An 18,615-nucleotide genomic window follows, 5' to 3' on the forward strand; every position below is an offset into this window, starting at 1 on the left:
GGTTCACTGGTCTGGTGCTGGCCGGCATCCGCTGGAGTCTGGAGAGTTTGGGCCTGTCGTCGAAAACATCCACTGCTTCCCACTTAAGTCAAGTTGCTGGTGAACTGTTCTGGCCTCTCTCAGACTCACTGAGGCCTGGGGCAGAACAGGAGACTGACCTGCCATTCCATGTCAGATCTCTGTGGTCCTGTGGCCATTTCTGGGGTTCTTATCTTTCTGGGCTTCCCTGGTGGTGCAGAGGTTAAAGTGTCTGCCTGCAATGTTGGAGACCTGGGTTCGATCCCTGGGTCGGGAAGATCCCCTGGAAAAGGAAATGGCAACCCACTCCAGTATTCTTGCCTGGAGAATCCCATGGATGGAGGAGCTTGGTGGGCTATGCTCCACGGGTCGCAAAGAATCGGACACGACTGAGCGACTTCACTATCCTCTTTCTAGACGCTAGACACCATGCCCACCTCGCCTCTACCACACTGGGTTCTACAACAGGCCCACTGGCAATAGGTTCAATGTTTAGAGCACGGGTCCCCAATTCCCGGGGCCAGAGATGAGTGCTGGTACCAGTCCATGGCCTGTTGGGAACCGGGTCACACGCAGGAGGTGAGCAACGGGCTAGCAAGTTTCATCTGTCTTTACAGCTACTCCTGCATCGCTCACAATACTGCCAGAGCTCCACCTCCTGTCAGATCTTCAGCGGCATAATAAATGTAATTCACTTGAATCATCCCGACACCAGCCCCTACATCATGCATGGAAAAGATAGTCTTCTGTGAATCTGGTCCCTGGTGCCAGTGAGGTTGGGGACCTCTGGTCTGGACCACCCAGAAACTAAGGAAGGTGCAGAGCGAGGACTGATGTTCCGGTGGTATGCTTTGTTATTAAATAATGCATTGCTTCCCTCCTGGTTGGTAAAAGCTACCATCCCAATCCCTCAGGTGTCTCCCCCTTCACTTGCAGCTTCCTGTGTCTGGTCTAGGGATTTCCAGATCCCTCTCATACCAGAAACTAAAGAGTTAACACCTGGCACAGCAGGAAGCCACCAAGACTGTGCTCAGGCTCCAGGCTTCAAATGTCTTCTGAGGTTAAGTACTTTAGGGGTTTGGGGGCAGGAGGGGGCGGGTCTTGGGGATTTTTTGTTATTATTATTGTTTTTGGTTGTTCTGAGTCTTCCATGCACATGGCACTCAGGCTTCTCTGGTTGCAGCTCACTGGGCTTTGTTGCCCTGCAGCATGTGGGGTCTTAGTTCCCTGACCAGGGATAGAACCTGTGTCCCCTGCATTGGACTTTGCTTTCAGAAAATCCTCATGGTCCTTTCCATCTGAGCAGACTCTTGAAATATTAACATAAAACATAAACGAACATAGAAAAATCCTTTCACTCTCAGCAGGCTCTGTCCTTCAAGTCAAATGTACTATCCCATTCTGAACACCAGAAGCTTGTTGTTAACTCTATTATTTACTAATTATTCCCATTAATTAACTCTTGTTGTCATCACTATTAACTCTACCTTTCTTTTTTGCATCCCTTCTGTAAACTCCTAACCTCCTAATAGTATCATTATCCCCATTTTACAGATGAGGAATCTAGAAAGGCTTATGGAAGCTGAGTAATTTCTCCGGAGTTAGAGTGAAAGTGTTACAGGCTGGACCAGAACCATTTACAGTGGCTATTAGTGCCCGCTCTCCTTGGGCAATTCACTTCCCTCCATCAACCATCCTTCCATCCCTCCCACACTCTGGACCTCCCTCTCCCCTCATTCCAGCCCTGAGGGTGGCGAGGCAATAACAAGAGGAGACAGCTGGCAGCTTGCATTTTACTGGAGGGCAAGGGTGTCAGTCCCAGAAACAGCTAGACCTTTTCAGTCTTGACAGGCTTGAGTCCATAAGGCAGACAGCACAAGGAGGCATCCGAGCACAGGTGCATGTAGGTTTCATACTTCGTGCAGTAAGCCCGGCAGGCCCCCTGGCCGTTCCAGCACCGTTTGAATTCACTTCTCCCTGTGCAGAGGAAGGCCCAGGGTCACAGAGCCACCCGGGGGTGCAGGTTAGATCACTGGTCACAGATTTTACTACAGAACAGGGTCACCGATTAGACCACCGACCACAAAGTAGAACACGTGCCAACCGTTAGCTCTTAGACTGTGCTCATAGAGCAGCCTTCAGGTCATAAGTTGAGCTGTGACCACAGGTCAAGGGTCAGACTAAAGATAACCTGCTAGACCTTGAGGCATAGATAAGACAACCTGTTACTATTTAAACCACAGATCTCAGTCCAGTTTAACCCATTCGTCACAATTTAGACCACTGGTTACAAGTCAAAGACGAATTTCTCGTCCGCGTTAACCCACACCCCAAATACACTCTAAGCACTTTTCATAACAGCAGTATTCGATTACAGTTTGTCTTGTTATATTCCCAGTATATGAGTAAGGAAATTGAGCACAGAAAGGTTAACAACTTTGTCCAAGGTCACACAGCCGTCTGGCTCCAGAGTCCACATTTGTAACCATTATTCAAACTGTATTTTATACATAGGGACCGGTTTAATGTTAGGATTTAGTGAAGAAATTTCCCAAAAAATGGGCCATGAAAAAGTTAAGACTTTGGGTCAATACCCCTTCCAAGGGTCTTTGGTCACAACATGGGGGGTGAGGGGCAGCTCCTTCATTTATTCATTCAACAAACATGGGGCATCGGGAGTACACAGGGACAACACGGCCATGCCCTCAAGGAACTTTCAGTCAATTGGGAAAAGGGGATTAAAACTAAAGCAAATAAATACAATAAGTAGAGTTGCAGTCAGTGTCCTGAAATTAGTAATCAGGGTGCTGTGATGCAATTAGGACAGGTGTGGGAAGTGAGGAGAGAGGAGGACCACTTAGATGGGCCTGTTACAGTGCTATTTCCAGATATATGACCCAGAAACTCAGAAGAACTGAGGTTGAGTGGGAGGTGGAGGGGGAAAGCTTGCCTGCCTCTCCCTGGATTAAAAGACATCCCAAGGAATCCTCCCATGATCGCCTGGGCCTACCTGTAAGTGTTATTCAGCCCATCACGTCCTGCCAAGGTAGAGAATTTTACTATGATACAGAGCTGGTATCAAAATCTCTATGAGGCAAAGAACCCACGCTCCGAAGGGGGCATGCAGTGCAATGGTTAACAGTTTGGTGTGAACCCAGCTCAGATTCCCTGGGTCCCAATCCCAGCTGAGTGACCTTGATGAGTGCCATTTCCCAGATGAGTGACCTTGGCCTCAGATTCCTCATCTGTACACCTCTCTTTCAGAGGGCTCAGTGCCAGGCACACAGTACATGTTCAATAAATGGAAATGTTTATCAGTATAACAGCTTAGAGAGCTGGAGCACCCAAGGCTCACTCTGGCCAACCCCTCTGGTTCCAGATAAAGAAGGGGAGGGATTTGCCCAACTTCTCCAGTAAGTGATGGGTCTGGAACCAGAACGCAAGACCTTGACTCTTGGGTCAGGGCAGTTCCTACAACAACTGCTCTTCATATATCACTGCGTTTCGACCTTCCAACAATCCTGAGATACAGACGTTATCATTTTCTGCCCTATGATCTGCTGTCCCCTCCTCATATCTTGGACTTCACCCTGCTCCACTTTTCTCCTTGTGCCCCGCGCCCTGGCCTCCCGGGCCTCCTCACCGCCCCTCCAGCACACCTATCGCCTCCTGCCTCCCTGGTTCTTGCTGCTCCTTCTGCCTGCAATGATCCCCTTTGTATTCTCACTGTAGTCAGATCTCTGCTCACGCTTCCCTCACATAAAAGATCTGAAATTCACTTCAAAATAGTTCACTGAGGAAGAGGCAGCAGGTGAATAACAAAACAGCACTGGTTCAAGTTGATAACTGTTGAAGTTGGGTGATAGATACATGTGAGTTTTTATACTATTTTTTTGGTTTATGCTTGAAAATTTCTAAAAATAAAAAAGGTTCTTTTAAAAACACTACATTATTTTCTATTTTTGTATAAGTTTAAATTTTTCCATAATAAACAGATTTTTAACTTGCCTTGTTCATTGTACTACTCTCTCTGCTTTTGTGTAAACTTGAAATGTTCCAAAATAAAAAGCATTTAAAAAAAAAAAAAAGGATCAGAGCCCTTTCTCACCACCCCATCAGCTCTTCCATCACTCTCCCCATGCACCTGATACACTAGCCCCTTGTCTGGCTTTTATTCTTCATAGTACTTATCTTTACCTAACATATTGTATGTTTATTTGGTTATTTTCTGTCTCTACTGACTAAAATATCAGCTCCATGAACGCAAGAACCTTGTTTGCTTTCACTGCTTGATTCCCAGAAATTGTAATAGTGCCTGGCACACAGTAAATATTTTCATAATGAATATTTGTTGAGTGAATCCCATTTTTAAACTGAGGAAACTGAAGTGCAGGTTGATTTAGCAACTCATTCTAAACTGCCCAGCAAAGTCAGTGGTGAGGCCAGAACTTAAACACTGATCTAGGCCTCCTCTATCCCCCAGCAGCTGAGAATCTGTCCTTCATTTCTCTACACACACACACACACACACACACACACACACACACACACACACAGGTGATGTTACCTGTCGGCACATGACCCAGGACCAGGAGAGCCATAAGAAGCAGAAGCAGCTGTGTCATGGCCACAGGGCTCTGGAGGGGCAGGGAACCACTGGGGAGAGCACAAGAGAAGAGGAACCAAGCACACGGGGTCTTGCTGCCCAGGGATCAGCCTTTATTGGGCTGCAGATCAAGGCAGGGGTGTGGGTAGCAGGAGACCTAAGTGGGAGTCTGAGGCCTTGTGGGCCCAGGGATGTGGCTGGATCTTAGCCAGCTCTGTGGGGAACTGGTCAACCATACCATCTGCAGGTTGCTGAGTTCTGAAGCTGGGGACAGAATGTCTTGAAGCAATGTCCTGGGGTCAGAACCTGGACAGCTTCCCCACCTGAGAGGTGGGGCAATACCCAGAGCTTGTTAGAACTACAAAGTCTCGAGATCAACCCAAATGCAGTGAATCAAAAGTTCTGGGGGTGAATCCCAGCAAGCTACGGTTCAACAAGTCTTCCAGGTGAATTCATGCACCACTAAAGCTTGAGGACCACTGAGATAATACATGTACAAAGCTCATAACAGTGTCTGGTACCTAGGCACCTGAGTTACATCTTGAAAGATGAGTAGAGGGAAGGGTATTCCAGTCTGAAGGAACAGAATGTGGCTAAAAGAGTATTACCTAGAGCAAAGGGTTTGTTTGGAAAGACTAGAAATGGCGCTGCAGAGGACTGGAGCCACAGCACAATGGGCCTTGAATGCCAAGTTCAGGCTTTCGTTTGGTAGACGACTCTAAGTTTTGTAGCAACAGTGTAACCTGTTCGGACTGTAGTTTTGAATAAAGAAGTGAAAGTTGCTCAGTCATATCTGACTCTTTGTGATCCCATAGACTATACAGTCCGTGGAATTCTCCAGGTCAGAATACTGGAGTGGGTAGATGTTCCCTTCTCCAGGAGTTCTTCCCAACCCAGGAATTGAACCCAGGTCTCCCTCATTGCAAGCAGATTCTTTACCAGCTGAGCCACAAGGGAAGCCCAAGAATACTGGAGTGGGTAGCCTATCCCCTACTCCAGTGAATCTTCCTGACTCAGGAATCGAACTGGGGTCTCCTGAATTGCAGGCGGATTCTTTACCAACTGAGCTATCAGGGAAGCCCTTGAATAAAGAAACTGAAACCCAAAGAAGGGAAGTGACTTGCCTAAGGCATACAGCAATAGAGTTGCAGAGATGGGACTGAAAGTTGTCTCACTCCCACTGGTCTAGTCTCACTGGTGGTCTAGTGGCTAACACTCCGAACTCCCATTGCAAGGGGCCCAGGTTCAATCCCTGGTCAGTTGTGGACACAGTAGGGGAAGCAGAGGATGGGACGAACTGAGAAAGTAGCATTGACATATATACACTGCTCTGTGTAAATAGATAGCTAGTGGGGAGTTGCTATATAACACAGGGAACCCAGCCTGGTGCTCTGTGATGACCTAGGTTAGGGGTGGGAGGGAGGTTCAGGAGGGAGGGCATATATATAATTATGACTGATTCATGTTGTTGTATGACAGAAACCAATACAACATTGTATGGCAATTATCCTCCAATTAAAAATAAATAAATGAGTTTGACTCCAATTTAAAAAAAAAAAATCCCTGGCCAGGGAGTGTAAGTTGCTCAGTTGTGTCCGATTTTGCGACCCCATGGACTGACTATACAGTCCATGGAATTCTCCAAGCCAGAACACTGTCATTCCTTGTGCCATTCGGGATCTTTAGCATTTGGACCCAACTAAAGATCCCGAATGGCACAAGGAATGAAGATGGAAGATTCTGCAGGCCGCAACTAAGACCTGGCACAGCCAAATAAATAAATAAATAAATGTTTTAAAAGTCGTGTCACTCCCAAACAATGCTGCACCACTCACAGTCCATCTTGGAGGTAGCAGATGGAAGTTTAGAGGGCCAAACCACAGAAGGAAACCAGACGTGGGGGGCAGGAGGGCTCAGCATCTGCCCAAAGCCCTGCAGAGACTGAGCACGTCTGCCAGGCTGTTACAGCGGCTGCCTTGAGCTGGACACCTGGACCCCCTCAGCCATGACAATGAGGCCTACCTACAGGCACAGCCTGGTCCATATGGGGTCCACAAGCATATCTACCCCAGTCCATCATGACCTAAAAGGAAGCACCCTGCTCAAAGACCCGTGGATGGCCAAACCACAAGTTTCCTACAGCCAACTTCTCTTCTATATGAAGTTCACAATGTCACTTTTCTCCTCCTACAGGCCTAGGAAACTGGAGAGGATGGGGAGGAGCACGATAGAAAGGGACAGTACACAGAGATCTGAGTGCCAGGCTCAGGCAAGCCACACTATGTTAATCCTTGTAGTGTGGTATCAGGATTAAATGAGCTAATAATCTAGGCAACGTGATTATCTATGCTAGGCACAGCACAAGAGTTCAGTAAGGACTTCCCTGGTGGACCAATGATTAGCAATCCGCCTGCCAGTGCAGGCAACACAGGTTAGATCGCTGGTCTAGGAAGATTCCACATGCCGCAGAGCAACTAAGTCTGAGCTGCATCTCAACTACTGAGCCGGAGCTCTAAAGTCCTCAAGCTGTGACTCCTGAAGCCTGGGAATCTAGAGCCCATGCTCTACAAGAGAAGCCACTGCAACTAGAGTTGCCCCACTGTCCACACTAGAGAAAGCCCATGTACAGCAACAAGGACCCAGCAAAACCAAAAATAAATACTTTTTTAACAAGGTTCAGTAAATATTCATCAAGTAGGGGACAGTCATTCTTCCGGGCACAGGACAGCCCTAGCTGCATAAGGGGTGCTTACTTTAGAATTTGTTGAATGAATGAATGATCAAAACAAGACATTCAGAACACTGCAGGGCAGAATTCCTGGGCTCCCTTCGCCCCCCAAACCCCCTTCCAAAATTAATTCTCTGTCCAAAGCAGTTACTCAAAGTGGGGTCTATGAACTCTGCATCAGGCTCAGTTAGCCATCTGTTTAAAATACAGATGTTCAAACCTCTCTACAGGACTGCTGAATCTGTCTTTCTTGCATGGCGGGACCAGGAATCGGAATATTTAACAAGTTTCCCAAGGGGTTTTTGTGAAAGCTAAACGACCATATAGCCAAAGCTATGGGTTTCCAGTAGCCATGTATGGATGTGAGAGTTGGACCATAATGAAGGCTGAGCTGAAGAATTGATGCATTTGAATTGTGGTATTGGAGAAGACTTTTTTTTGGCTGTGCTTTGTCTTAGTTGCTGCAAGCGCTTTTCTCTAGTTGCAGTGGGCAGGGGCTACTCTCCAGCTGCGGTGCACAGGCTTCTCACTGTGGTGGCTTCTCTTGTTCCAGAGTATGAGCTCTAGGGCAGGAGAGCATCAGGAGTCAGTGGCTTGCGAGCTCTAGCATGCTGACTCAGCAGTTATGGTGCATGGGCTTAGCTGCTCCACACCATGTGGGATCTTCCCAGATCAGGGATCAAACCCGAGTCTCCTGCCTTGGCAGGCAGATGCTTTACTACTGAGTCATCAGGGAAGTCCTGGAGAAGACTCATGAGAGTCCCTTGGACTGCAAGGAGATCAAACAGTCAAGCCTAAAGGAAATCAACCTGATTACTCACTGGAAGGACTGATGCTGAAGCTGAAGCTCCAATACTTTGGTCACCTGATATGAAGAGTGGACTCATAGGAAAAAGACTCTGATGCTGGAAAAGACTGAACGCAAAAGGAGAAGGGGGCGGCAGAGTATGAGCTGGTTAGATAGCATCATCAGACTGGACATGAATTTGAGCAAACTCTGGGAGATAGTGAGGGACAAGTGAGCCTGGCGTGCTACAGTCCATGAGTAGCACGCCAAAGAGGCCTGCATGACTTAACAACTGAACAACAACAAAGAGGTGGTCGCCCCATTGCTGGAGTGGATAGATGTGGATGCAAAGCGGATCCAGGATCAGGAATCTGGGACCTGTGTCCTTCCACTCTCTTATTCCCCTCTCCCTGGCAAAGAACTTAAAGCGATGGGTCAGCAGAGTTCTGCAAAAACTCATTCAGCAGCCAAAGCCTTGGGGCGGAGACCCCGGGGCTGCCCTAATGGGGCGGGGCTGGACGGGGCGGGGTCGCGGCTCCTCCCCGGCCCGGGCGGCTGGGCGGGACCCGGCCGAGGGGCTGCGCGGCGAGGCAGTGGTACAGCCTGGAGCACCGGGCAGCTGCGGCCGCCGAGGCCCCTGGATCCCTCCCCACTCCAAGGTAAAGGCCCACGCAGCCCGCCACCAACTTAGTCGAGTTGGAGCGGAGTTTTCTTAGACATCTGTTTTGGTGGGGGGAGGGTGGTGGAGGAGGGCGGAAGGGTTCTGTCGCGCAAGCTGGGAGGAGGGGGCCCTCGAACCCGCCCCCTCGGGGTGAAGGTCCCCGGGTCTGGGGTCGGGAGAGCTGGATAGCCTGGGAACCCTCCAGGGATCTAGGGACTCGCACCCAGGACCCTCGGGACTGGGGAAGCTCGGACTCTGGGAATGCTATGCCCTCCTGGGCTCTGTGGGTCTCCTCTCCACCCACCCCTCTCCCCTCCGGGACCCCTTCTTGTCACCAGACCTGGGGGCTCGCTGCCTCTGAGCCCCGCCCTCCTACAGCAGCTGGAGGCCGTCGTGCCAGTCGCTCCTGAATTTTTCACGGAGGGGGCGGGCCGGACACGCTGTTCCCATGGCACCGGGGCTCTCGGGTTTCAGCCGGAGGGAAACCCCCACACCCCGACCCCCAGCCTTTGGCAGTACGGATTTGTCCTCCCGGGCCTCTTCCTCAGCTCTCCTGGGATGCAGCAGAAGTGAATTCCCCACCCCACCCCCGCCCCCAGCCAAGGGGCTCTCAACCCTCCTTGTACTCTCCAACCCCAATCCAACCGTGGGGAAGCGGAGGAGGGGGCAATTCAGGTGTCTTTCATGCACATGAGTCTCCTGTTCTGAATGCAGGGGGGCAGCTCTGTGCGCATGCTTGTGTGGACATCCTGTCTCCCTGCTGCCCTTCTGCCTTCTGCCCTTCTGTGTGTCTGGGGGGAGTGGGTCTTCCTCAAAGCATAGAAAGTGACCTCTGGGTGTGTATGCATGTGTGTGTTCACACATGCTCACCCCTCCTGGCCTGACCCAAGTTCACTCCGGGCCTGAAGCCAGAAAGCCCCCATCTGGAGGATCTGAGGTGCCACCTCCTCCCATCTGAACAAGAGAGGGCTCTGGAGGAAGCCTCAGCAGCGGTTCATCAGGACTCTACAGAAGGGGCTCAGAGCACCTCACCTGGCTCACCACCCACTCCCACTTCTTGCAGAAGGAAGGAAGGAAGGAAGGAAGGAAACCCCCCTTCCCAAGGATGACCCTAAATACTCAGCAAGAAGCAAAGACCCCCCTGCGTCGCCGAGCCAGCACTCCACTGCCCCTGTCCGCCCGGGGCCACCAGCCTGGCCTTCTGGGCACAGCACCTTCTACACAGTCCCAGCATCCCCGACTGGGCCAGTCAGTCTCCCTCAACGCCCCTACCCGGCAACCTTCACCTGCCCCCAACGGCTGGTCCTCTGAATCCAGCGACTCTGAAAGCTCTTGGGAGGCCCTCTATCGCGTGGTCCTGCTTGGAGATCCTGGTGTCGGGAAGACCAGTCTGGCCAGTCTCTTTGCAGGGAAGCAAGAGAGGGACCTCCACGAACAGCTGGGAGGTAGGGACCCTGTGGGCTGGGCTGGGCTGTGGTCGAAGGAGTCAAATCCCTGTCATCTGGGACATACGGCTGCCAAGAACCTTTGTATGGCTCCTGCCCTGCTCAACCCTAAGGGGCGTCATTCACCCAGGCTTTGAAGTGAATGAGGCCCCCTAGAGCTGTGCAGGGCATAACCTGCACAAAGATATATAGGAGGGGGAATTCCTTGAATAGCGGCTGAGAAGTTTGCTAATTTCTCACGGACGAGAAGTGTATGCTTCATTTTCCTGTCATAAAGGAAACAATTCTGAGTTCCACAAGTCCCAGTTATAAAGAAACAGTGGACTTTCTCCCAATTCTCAGACCCTACCAGCCCCACAGTCCATGTCCACCATGACCTGCAGCCAAACTGAAATCCTGCCCGAAATGGAAACTCCCAGATTCTAAGTTTGGGGCCCTGGGTTCCTCTATTCCCAAGAGGCGCAGTGAACTGAGAGGGCTGGGGGTCCCAGGATGATGGGGATCAGGGACAGGACAGAGGAAATGAAGATGGGTCCCTTCAGGGCTGGTGGAAAGGACCCAGCATAAGTGTGTGTGTGGAGTGGGCAGGGGGAGGGGAGGCAGAGATGAGGTGGAGATATTCTGACCAGGCTCTTTCTCCAGCCTCGGTCGCGCAGAGTGAAAACCTATGTGAAAGGTCTATACATGTACACCGGTATGTACAACAGATGGGGAGACGGAGGTCTAGAGAGGGTGACGTGACCTTCTTGAAGCACACGCTAAGCCAGGGACAGAGCAGGACTGGGAGAATTCCCAGCCCCACTTTAACCCCACGGCTCCACATCCGTTCAGTCAAACCAACCAACAAAAGCTTTCTCAGCACCAACTGTGTACCGGGCACTGTGCTGGGAGCTGGGGAGCCAGGACTCCTCCTGGCACTTGTTGACCCATCAGGAGGAACAGACGTCAAACAAGTATAGTGAACACTTCAAGGAGAAGTGGAGGGCGCGATGTGACCCAAAAGAGGGGTTAGGAAGGGCTACACCCTTCCCCAGGCCTGCGTCTCCTCCCTGAAACCGGCTTTCTTCTTTTGCAGAAGATGTGTACGAGAGGACACTCACAGTGGATGGAGAGGACACCACGCTGCTGGTCATGGACACCTGGGAGGCTGAGAAGCTGGTATGGCACAGCAGGCAGGATTTAGGGGGAGGGGTGCTGAGGAAGATCTGAAGATATGGCAACCCACTCCAGTATTCTTGCCTGGGAGAATCCCATGGACAGAGGAGCCTGGCAGGCTACAGGGCCTGGGGTTGCACAGAGTCCGACACGACTGAGCAACTAAGCACAGCAGCAGTGCTGAGGCTAGTACCAGACTCCTGTCTTCTCATAGGACACCACAGAGCAGGGACAGGACAGGGCCCATCCTCAGCTCCTCATGGAGCCGTGGGTGGTACCCAAACCCACAGCTCCTCAGCAGCCTTTCCAACTGAAGCCAGAAGAACCTAATGACCCTGACCCTCTTTTCCCAGTCTATTCATCCCCTCCTGATAGCATCCCAGGATGTGCTTCTACCCCTGCAAACCTTCTGCTCACCCTCATCCCACTTCTGAGCACCCTCATCCCACTTCACCCACTCACATTGCACAGAGGAGGGAACACCCCCCCACACCGCCATTCCTTTGTCTTACATATAGGCTTTCTGCAATTGGCTTACCCTCTCTGAGCTTCAGTTTTCTCACCTGATAAATGGGTGGATCATTCCTGTCTTCCTTACCAGCTAGTTTTTTTTTCAAACATTCTTATGCAGTTTCACAGAGGTAAGCACAGTTTGGAGCATGAAAAAAGTTGGTGAACACGAGTGAAGAATTGGCAATAAAGATGATTCTTATTAATCATAACTTGGTAGCTAGTGAAAAAAAGGACACCAAGGATGTCCCTCGCTAGCCCACTGCAAAGCAGGAAGAGAGCATCAGGCAAGGACATGTCCCCATGCTTTTTTTAACTTGTTGGAGTTCTTTTCTTCTTGCTATACAGGTGTGCTCACTGTAGAACCCTGAAGAAATACAACTAACCAAAGAGAAGGATCCAAAAATCACCTGGATCCCATCTCTCTAAGGGGTAGGCCCCTCCCCTAACACAGAGTGGGGCTTTAGAGGGACAGTGTTGGGTCATTGACAAGAATGGCTGACAGCTCCAGTGATAGGCCCAAATTTAGGGATGAAGGAGCTATGGACCAATTCCTTTTCATCAGCATAAAAGGAAACCCAGGTGCAAATGAACACCCTAAGAATGATGATGATTCTCTTAAGAGCAACTGACACTGATGGAGCACCCTCTTCCTGAGTGTCAGCCCCAAGTACTAAGCACTAGACCTATATATTATGATATTCAGTCGAGACAAAAACTTGAGTGAGTGTACTTCTGATTCTTATTCTATTGATGAGGAAATTAAAAGCTCAGAGAGGTTAAGTAACATGTCCAAAGTTCTCGGATAGCAAGTAGGATTCAAACTCAGACCTATAAAACCCCAAAGTTTGCACTCTTTTTAAAAATATTTGTTTATTTATTTGTTCTGACTGTGCAATGGCTTTCTCTAGTTACAGCAAATGGGACTACTCTTCACTGCAGTGAGTGGGCCTCTTATTGTGGTGGCTTCTCTTGTTGTTGGAGCACAGGCTCTAGATGCAAGGGCTTCAGTAGCTATAGCACACAGGCTCAGCTGCCCTTTGGCCTGTGGGATCTTCCCAGATTAGGGATCCAACCTGTGCCCCCTGCATTAGCAGGTGGATTCTTAACCACTGGACCACCAGGGAAATCCAAGTTTGCACTCTTATGCACTAGGACTGCCCCTTTCTGTCCCCACTGGGAGCATTACCTTCTAAACCTCCATCCAAGGTTTACTCCTTGACTTGTTCATTAAGAAATACTGGTTGGTCCACACCTCAACCAAGGCAAGGGGAGGGCCAGGTGTGCAAGGCCCACCCCAGGGTCTGATCTTAGGTCCCTGCAGCCCCACTGCACATGGCCACCCTTGGGGTCATTCAGGTGGCGGCAGCCTTCAGGGTCCCACATACTTCTGCCCCAGTGGAAAGCCTTGGGGATCCAGTGACTGATTCATACCCCAAGCTATTTATTAAATAAAGAATAGAGAGAGGGAAGGAAAGAGGGAAGAGTAAGAGAGGGAGGGAAGAAGGGAGAAAGAAAGAAACATTGGTGGATACATACCATGGACCAGGACACTGGAGACCTAGGAGTGAATAAAGCAGACGTGTCCTCTGGCCTCATGCAGCTCACAGACTGGGGTCTGGAGAGGGTCCACTTTTTGGATACAGTTGAGAATCCTATGGGGCAGAGTCTAGGGACTTAAGAGTGATCAGACTGAGAGTCCCATTTGGGAGACAGAGTAGGAAGAATATTGGACTAGGTGGCAGGAATTGCCCAACTGTTGTGTGGCCTAAGAAAGTGTTTTCTTCTCGTCTGACCCTTGGTTTCCCTGCAGATTCCCTGGCCAGTGTCTGTGAAGGCATTTCCCAAAGAGGGTCCATGCAGCAGCAGCCTTATTGAAATAAGCATCCATTCTTTCCATCCTTGAGCTAGATGATTGTTTTTATGTCAGAGAGGCAAAATCTGACAGGATTTGGAGGGCTGTTGGTTCAACCAGTAGTACTTTAGCCTTGCTGTCCATCAGGGTCACCTGAAGGGTATTAAAAATCAGAGTCTCAAGTCTTACCCCAGACCTAATGAAATAGAACCTATAAAAGTAGAGTTCTGAATCTACATTTTTAATCAACCCTCAAGGGGTTCTTACCTACCAATCCATGTACCAACCAGCTTTTGTGATCCTAACACATAGCAAATCCTTCATAAATAAATATGTGCAATGAATGAATGAATGGTCAAGACCTGCCCTCTCATTATACAGATGAAAAAACAGACTCAGAGAGAGAAAGGAACCTGTCCACAGTCAAAGCTAAGAACCAAGAATGAGAACCCACATCTGTCTGACTCAGTTCAGAGTTATCTGGGAAGGATCAGTATGACTATTGAGAACTTACCCCCTTTGACAATAATGGATACCAAGGCCTCCCTACTTATCTACCTTATTTAGTTATCAGAAAACTTTCCTGGCTTTTTCGCCCCTAACAAACAAGGCTTCCACCACACTCTGCATCTCCCACTCTTGCCCGCCGTCTTCTCTCCTGCTCAGCCTGCTCATCCTTTCTAACCCCACTTACCAGTCTACTTGGAAGTCCTCTCACACTCTGCCCAGTTGAGTTCTTCTGGTCTACCCCTGCCTCAAGCCCCATGGTTCTTACAGCCACTTGCCTATGCCTTTCTTAATGGTACTTATCACACTGCATTATATCTCCATTTCCATAGCATCCCTTCTTGACCATGAGCTTTTGGAGGGCAGGAACTGTGCCTTATTAAACACTTAGAAAGCTCGTACCCAGGTGGTTCAGTCTGAGTGCTGTCCCTGTCAAAAGACCATCATCCAAAACAGAATATCAAAATTATTTCAGTTCTTCCCTTTCCTTGTCTTGAAAGGACTTCACTTTTTAAAATTCCCCTTGCCTCTCACCCACCTCCTTTCCTCACACCCACCATTGCTCCTCCAACTCTCCAAGACTATCCAGAAAAAGTCCTCCCCCAGAAGACAGCCTTCTGTCCTCACTTCTCTCCCTTCCTTTCTCTCTTAACTCTGGACTGCAAAAGGTCAAAAGAACTGTCCAGCAAGACCAGACCCTCCTCAAACCAGACAAAAGAGCTGAACAGGCAAAGCCAGAATGCTCTTTAGAAGGAACAGGAACCAAATAGATCTTTTGTCTCCAATGTTCTGCCTATGTGTGTGTGAAAGTCGCTCAGTTGTGTCCTACTCTTTGTGACCCCATGGACTGTAGCCAGGCTCCTCTGTCCATGGAATTCTCCAGGCCAGAATACTGGAGTGGGTAGACTTTCCCTTCTCCAGGGGATCTTCTCAACTGAGAGATCGAGCCCAGGTCTCCCGCATTGCAGGCAGATTCTTTACCATCTGAGCCACCAGGGAATCCCAAGAATACTGGAGTGGGTAGCCTATCCCTTCTCCAGCAGATCTTCCTGACCCAGGAATCAAACCGGGGTCTCCTGCATTTCAGGCAGATTCTTTACCAGCTGAGCTACCAGGGAAGCCCCTCTGTCCCGCCTGTAGAAGGAATCAATGAATGAGAGAATGGAGCAAAGTAGTGCCATTAGCCAGATTTTTCAAGCAGAGAAACTGCAGCTCAGAGAGGATTGGTGGTTTCCCCAGGTGACTCAGGAAATTATGGCAGAATTTGCCCCCCAATCTGTCCAAAGTATAAACCTTAGCCCCATCCCACCCATTAGACCTTTCTCAGCTAGGGCCTCAGTACCCTCTGATTCCCTGCCCTGCAGGATGAAACCTGGAGCCAGGAGTCGTGCCTACAGGTGGGCAGTGCCTACGTCATCGTGTACTCCATCGCAGACAGGGGCAGCTTTGAGAGTGCCTCTGAGCTCCGCATCCAGCTGCGGCGCACACATCAGGCAGACCACGTGCCCATCATCCTGGTGGGCAACAAGGCAGATCTGGCACGCTGCCGAGAAGTCTCCGTGGAAGGTGAGCCCTCCACCCTCCTTCTCCGCCTTTCTCTCAGCCCCACTGTCACTGTGTCTCCTCCAGTTGCTCTTCCTCTCAGTAACTCGTGCTCCACCCCACACCTCCATCCCACCCCCCTAGCCACCTCCATCCTACATCTATTTGCCTAAACCTGAAAGCTAGAAACCATTTTTGCCTCCTCTCTCACTCCTTCTAACCAGTCCCCAAATCCTGTCAAGTCCACTTCCCTTAACCCCACATTTCCTCCCCCTGCCATGCCCACAGCCTCTGCCCCATCCTGGCATCTCCACTTTAGCCTGGGCCAATCCTTACACTTCTCTGTCCCCATTCCATGGGTTCTCCTCACCAGCTGCCAGAGTTCTCCAGAACTAGAGCAGACTTTGTCGCTTCTCTGCCTAAAAATTCCCCTATGTGCCCCAGTGCCTTTAGTCAAAGACACAATTCACCAGGCATGACAGGCCCATTGCCTATAAGCTTTTCAGGGACTTATATCTGAGACCTGAAAAAGACAATTATTGGCTCCAAAATAGTTAGAAAATTATAAATTCAAATTTCACAGAGCTTTGTCTATAAAACATAATATTTGTTAGCCAGCAACTGCAAACCAAAATGTTTAAAGTTATATTTAAATTGTATTTAAAGTGGAATGGAGAATATTTTAATATGACTGATGTATCAGGTGAGACAGATACAGGTCTTTCTCAAGGTGCTGAGACTCTGGCTGAGGAAGGGCTGGGATGATCTAACTAGTAGGATGGGAATGAGGTTTATACTTTAGACAGATCGGGGGGCAAATGCTGCTATAATTCCCTGTGTCACCTTGGGAAAATCCCAAGATACAGATCTTAAAATGGCCCTACTCATAGGGCAAAATCTAAAAACTATGGAAACTGAGACCTGAGCAGGGAAGCCAGTTCCACAAGGTCACCAGCCACTGAGGACTAGACCCCAGGGCCCTACATCCAGTCCAGTGGCATCCTGCAGTTGGAAGACCATATGCTTTATAACCAGACATCCCAAACTTCTGCAACATGCCCCCTGGGAGATTGTGTTAAATTGCAGGTTCCAAGCCTCACCTACAGAATCAGAATCTCCGTGGCTGGGTTCAGCAATCTTGCATTTTAACAAGCTCCCCCAGATAATTCTGAGGCACAGATTAGACTCCTTCCCTGGCATTCAAGACTCTTCTTTGGGACCTAACTGCTCCCAACCTCCCTGTCTTCCCAGCCTCATTTCTGCCACTAGTATCAATCACTAGCCTGTGAACTAACTCCTCAAAGCCAGATTTATGTCTGAGTCCCCTGGCATGGAGCACGAGGTATGGGGAAACGAAAAACTGTGCTTCCCAGTAGAAACTGACCACACCTTCTGCTACCTTTATCTCCTTTTTCCGGTTGTGGCTCTATCCCGGCTTATCTGACCCCGCCCCCTCAGAGGGCCGCGCCTGCGCTGTGGTGTTCGACTGCAAGTTCATCGAGACGTCAGCCACGCTGCAGCACAACGTAGCGGAGCTCTTCGAAGGCGTGGTGCGCCAACTGCGCTTGCGCCGCCGGGACTGCGCAGCCGGGGAGCCACCCGCACCCAGACGAAGGGCGAGCCTAGGGCAGCGTGCTCGACGCTTCCTGGCTCGCTTGACAGCCCGTAGCGCACGCCGCCGGGCTCTCAAGGCCCGCTCCAAGTCCTGCCACAACCTGGCCGTGCTCTGAGGCCGCCCACCCGCCCTCCAAGGGGTGACGAGACATTGGGGTGCGTCCTAGGCTCCACTAGCACCACCGAGGGGCAGAGTCTTGGTGGTTAGAGTGTGTATCGTGGGTCTTGGCCGCCCACTGCCCCAAGGGACAGAGCATCACCCCAGCCGCAGCTTCACAGACCTCTCTGCTCTAGGGAAGTGATGGACAAACTACGGGGCCAAAGCCTAAATTGGTTTTTTTATGCAGTGGTTTCTTTTTGTAAAAAAAAAAAAAAAAAAGGCAAAAAACTTTTGTCCTTGGGCTCTGGCCAACCCTCAGAAATGCCCCCCACAATAAACCAGACCAAAAGGATCTCCTGTCTGAGTGCCCAGACCTCTTCTTTGGGGCTCGTCCAGGTGTCTCCATGTCCTGCTTGCCCATGTACACAGGGCTGCAGACTGGGTTAGCCTGCTGACCTGGGTGTCAGGGTAGGGGCTTCCCTGGTGACCCAGAATCTGCTTGCAATGCAGGAGACTCGGGTTCGATCCTTGGGTCAGGAAGATCCCCTGGAGAGGGGAATGGCAACTCACTCCAGTTTTCTTGCCTGGAGATTTCCACCCATGGTAACCCAACAAGTTGGACAGGACTGAGCGACTAACTTTCGCTTTCTGGGTGTCAGGGTTAGTCAGTAAGATCACTGGAGAAATTGTATATTCAGGCTGCTCCCGGAACTGCTGGGCACAGGCCCTGCCCCACAACTCTGAGGGAGACCTAGGAGAGCACAAACACCCACAGTTCAGTGTAATAACCTATTTTCTCATTAATCTATTTTTTAGTTTAAATCCACAAAATATTCTCTGAAAGGAATTTTAGCCTGCACCCTAGCAATATAATAGCTGGTGTTTGTTGGGAGCTGACTGGATTCTAAGCTGTCACAACAATTAATCTTCACAACCCATGTTTAGTTAGAAAACAGAGGAACAAACAGTGGAGGCTTATGCTGCGGATCACACAGCTGCTCTAAGTGAAGTTGCCAGAATTCAGTCCAGGCTTGTGAGACTATAAGGCTGGGCCCAGCTTATCCATAGTTCTCTTGATGGTGATGGT

General features: G+C 50.0%; 2 protein-coding genes across 4 annotated transcripts; one reads left to right on the forward strand and one right to left on the reverse strand.

Annotated features, from left to right (window-relative positions):
* Positions 1-1,822: 1,822 nt before the first annotated feature.
* Positions 1,823-9,308, reverse strand: DEFB124 (defensin beta 124). Of its 2 annotated transcripts, none has more exons than XM_069548259.1 (2): positions 4,586-4,643; positions 1,823-1,995 (listed from the first exon to the last, which is right to left on the reverse strand). In XM_069548259.1, exons 1-2 carry the CDS (start codon positions 4,641-4,643, stop codon positions 1,847-1,849), a joined length of 207 nt encoding a protein of 68 aa, XP_069404360.1. In that variant the 3' UTR covers positions 1,823-1,846. The 2 variants fall into 2 exon arrangements, 1 of the variants encoding a protein (XP_069404360.1); XR_011248228.1 differs by lacking the exon at positions 4,586-4,643 and adding an exon at positions 9,141-9,308 and having other exon boundaries at positions 1,936-1,995.
* REM1 (RRAD and GEM like GTPase 1) lies at positions 8,359-17,880 on the forward strand. 2 transcript variants are annotated; one of them, XM_069548257.1, is made up of 5 exons: positions 8,359-8,798; positions 9,864-10,245; positions 11,321-11,403; positions 15,637-15,838; positions 17,273-17,880. In XM_069548257.1, the coding sequence occupies exons 1-5, from the start codon at positions 8,478-8,480 to the stop codon at positions 17,542-17,544; spliced, it is 1,260 nt and encodes a 419-aa protein (XP_069404358.1). In that variant the 5' UTR covers positions 8,359-8,477; the 3' UTR covers positions 17,545-17,880. The 2 variants fall into 2 exon arrangements, with proteins under 2 accessions (XP_069404358.1, XP_069404359.1); XM_069548258.1 differs by having other exon boundaries at positions 8,656-8,798; positions 9,709-10,245.
* Positions 17,881-18,615: the final 735 nt, after the last annotated feature.

This window comes from Ovis canadensis, chromosome 13 (assembly GCF_042477335.2).
Source record: "Ovis canadensis isolate MfBH-ARS-UI-01 breed Bighorn chromosome 13, ARS-UI_OviCan_v2, whole genome shotgun sequence".
Lineage (NCBI taxonomy): Eukaryota > Metazoa > Chordata > Mammalia > Artiodactyla > Bovidae > Ovis > Ovis canadensis.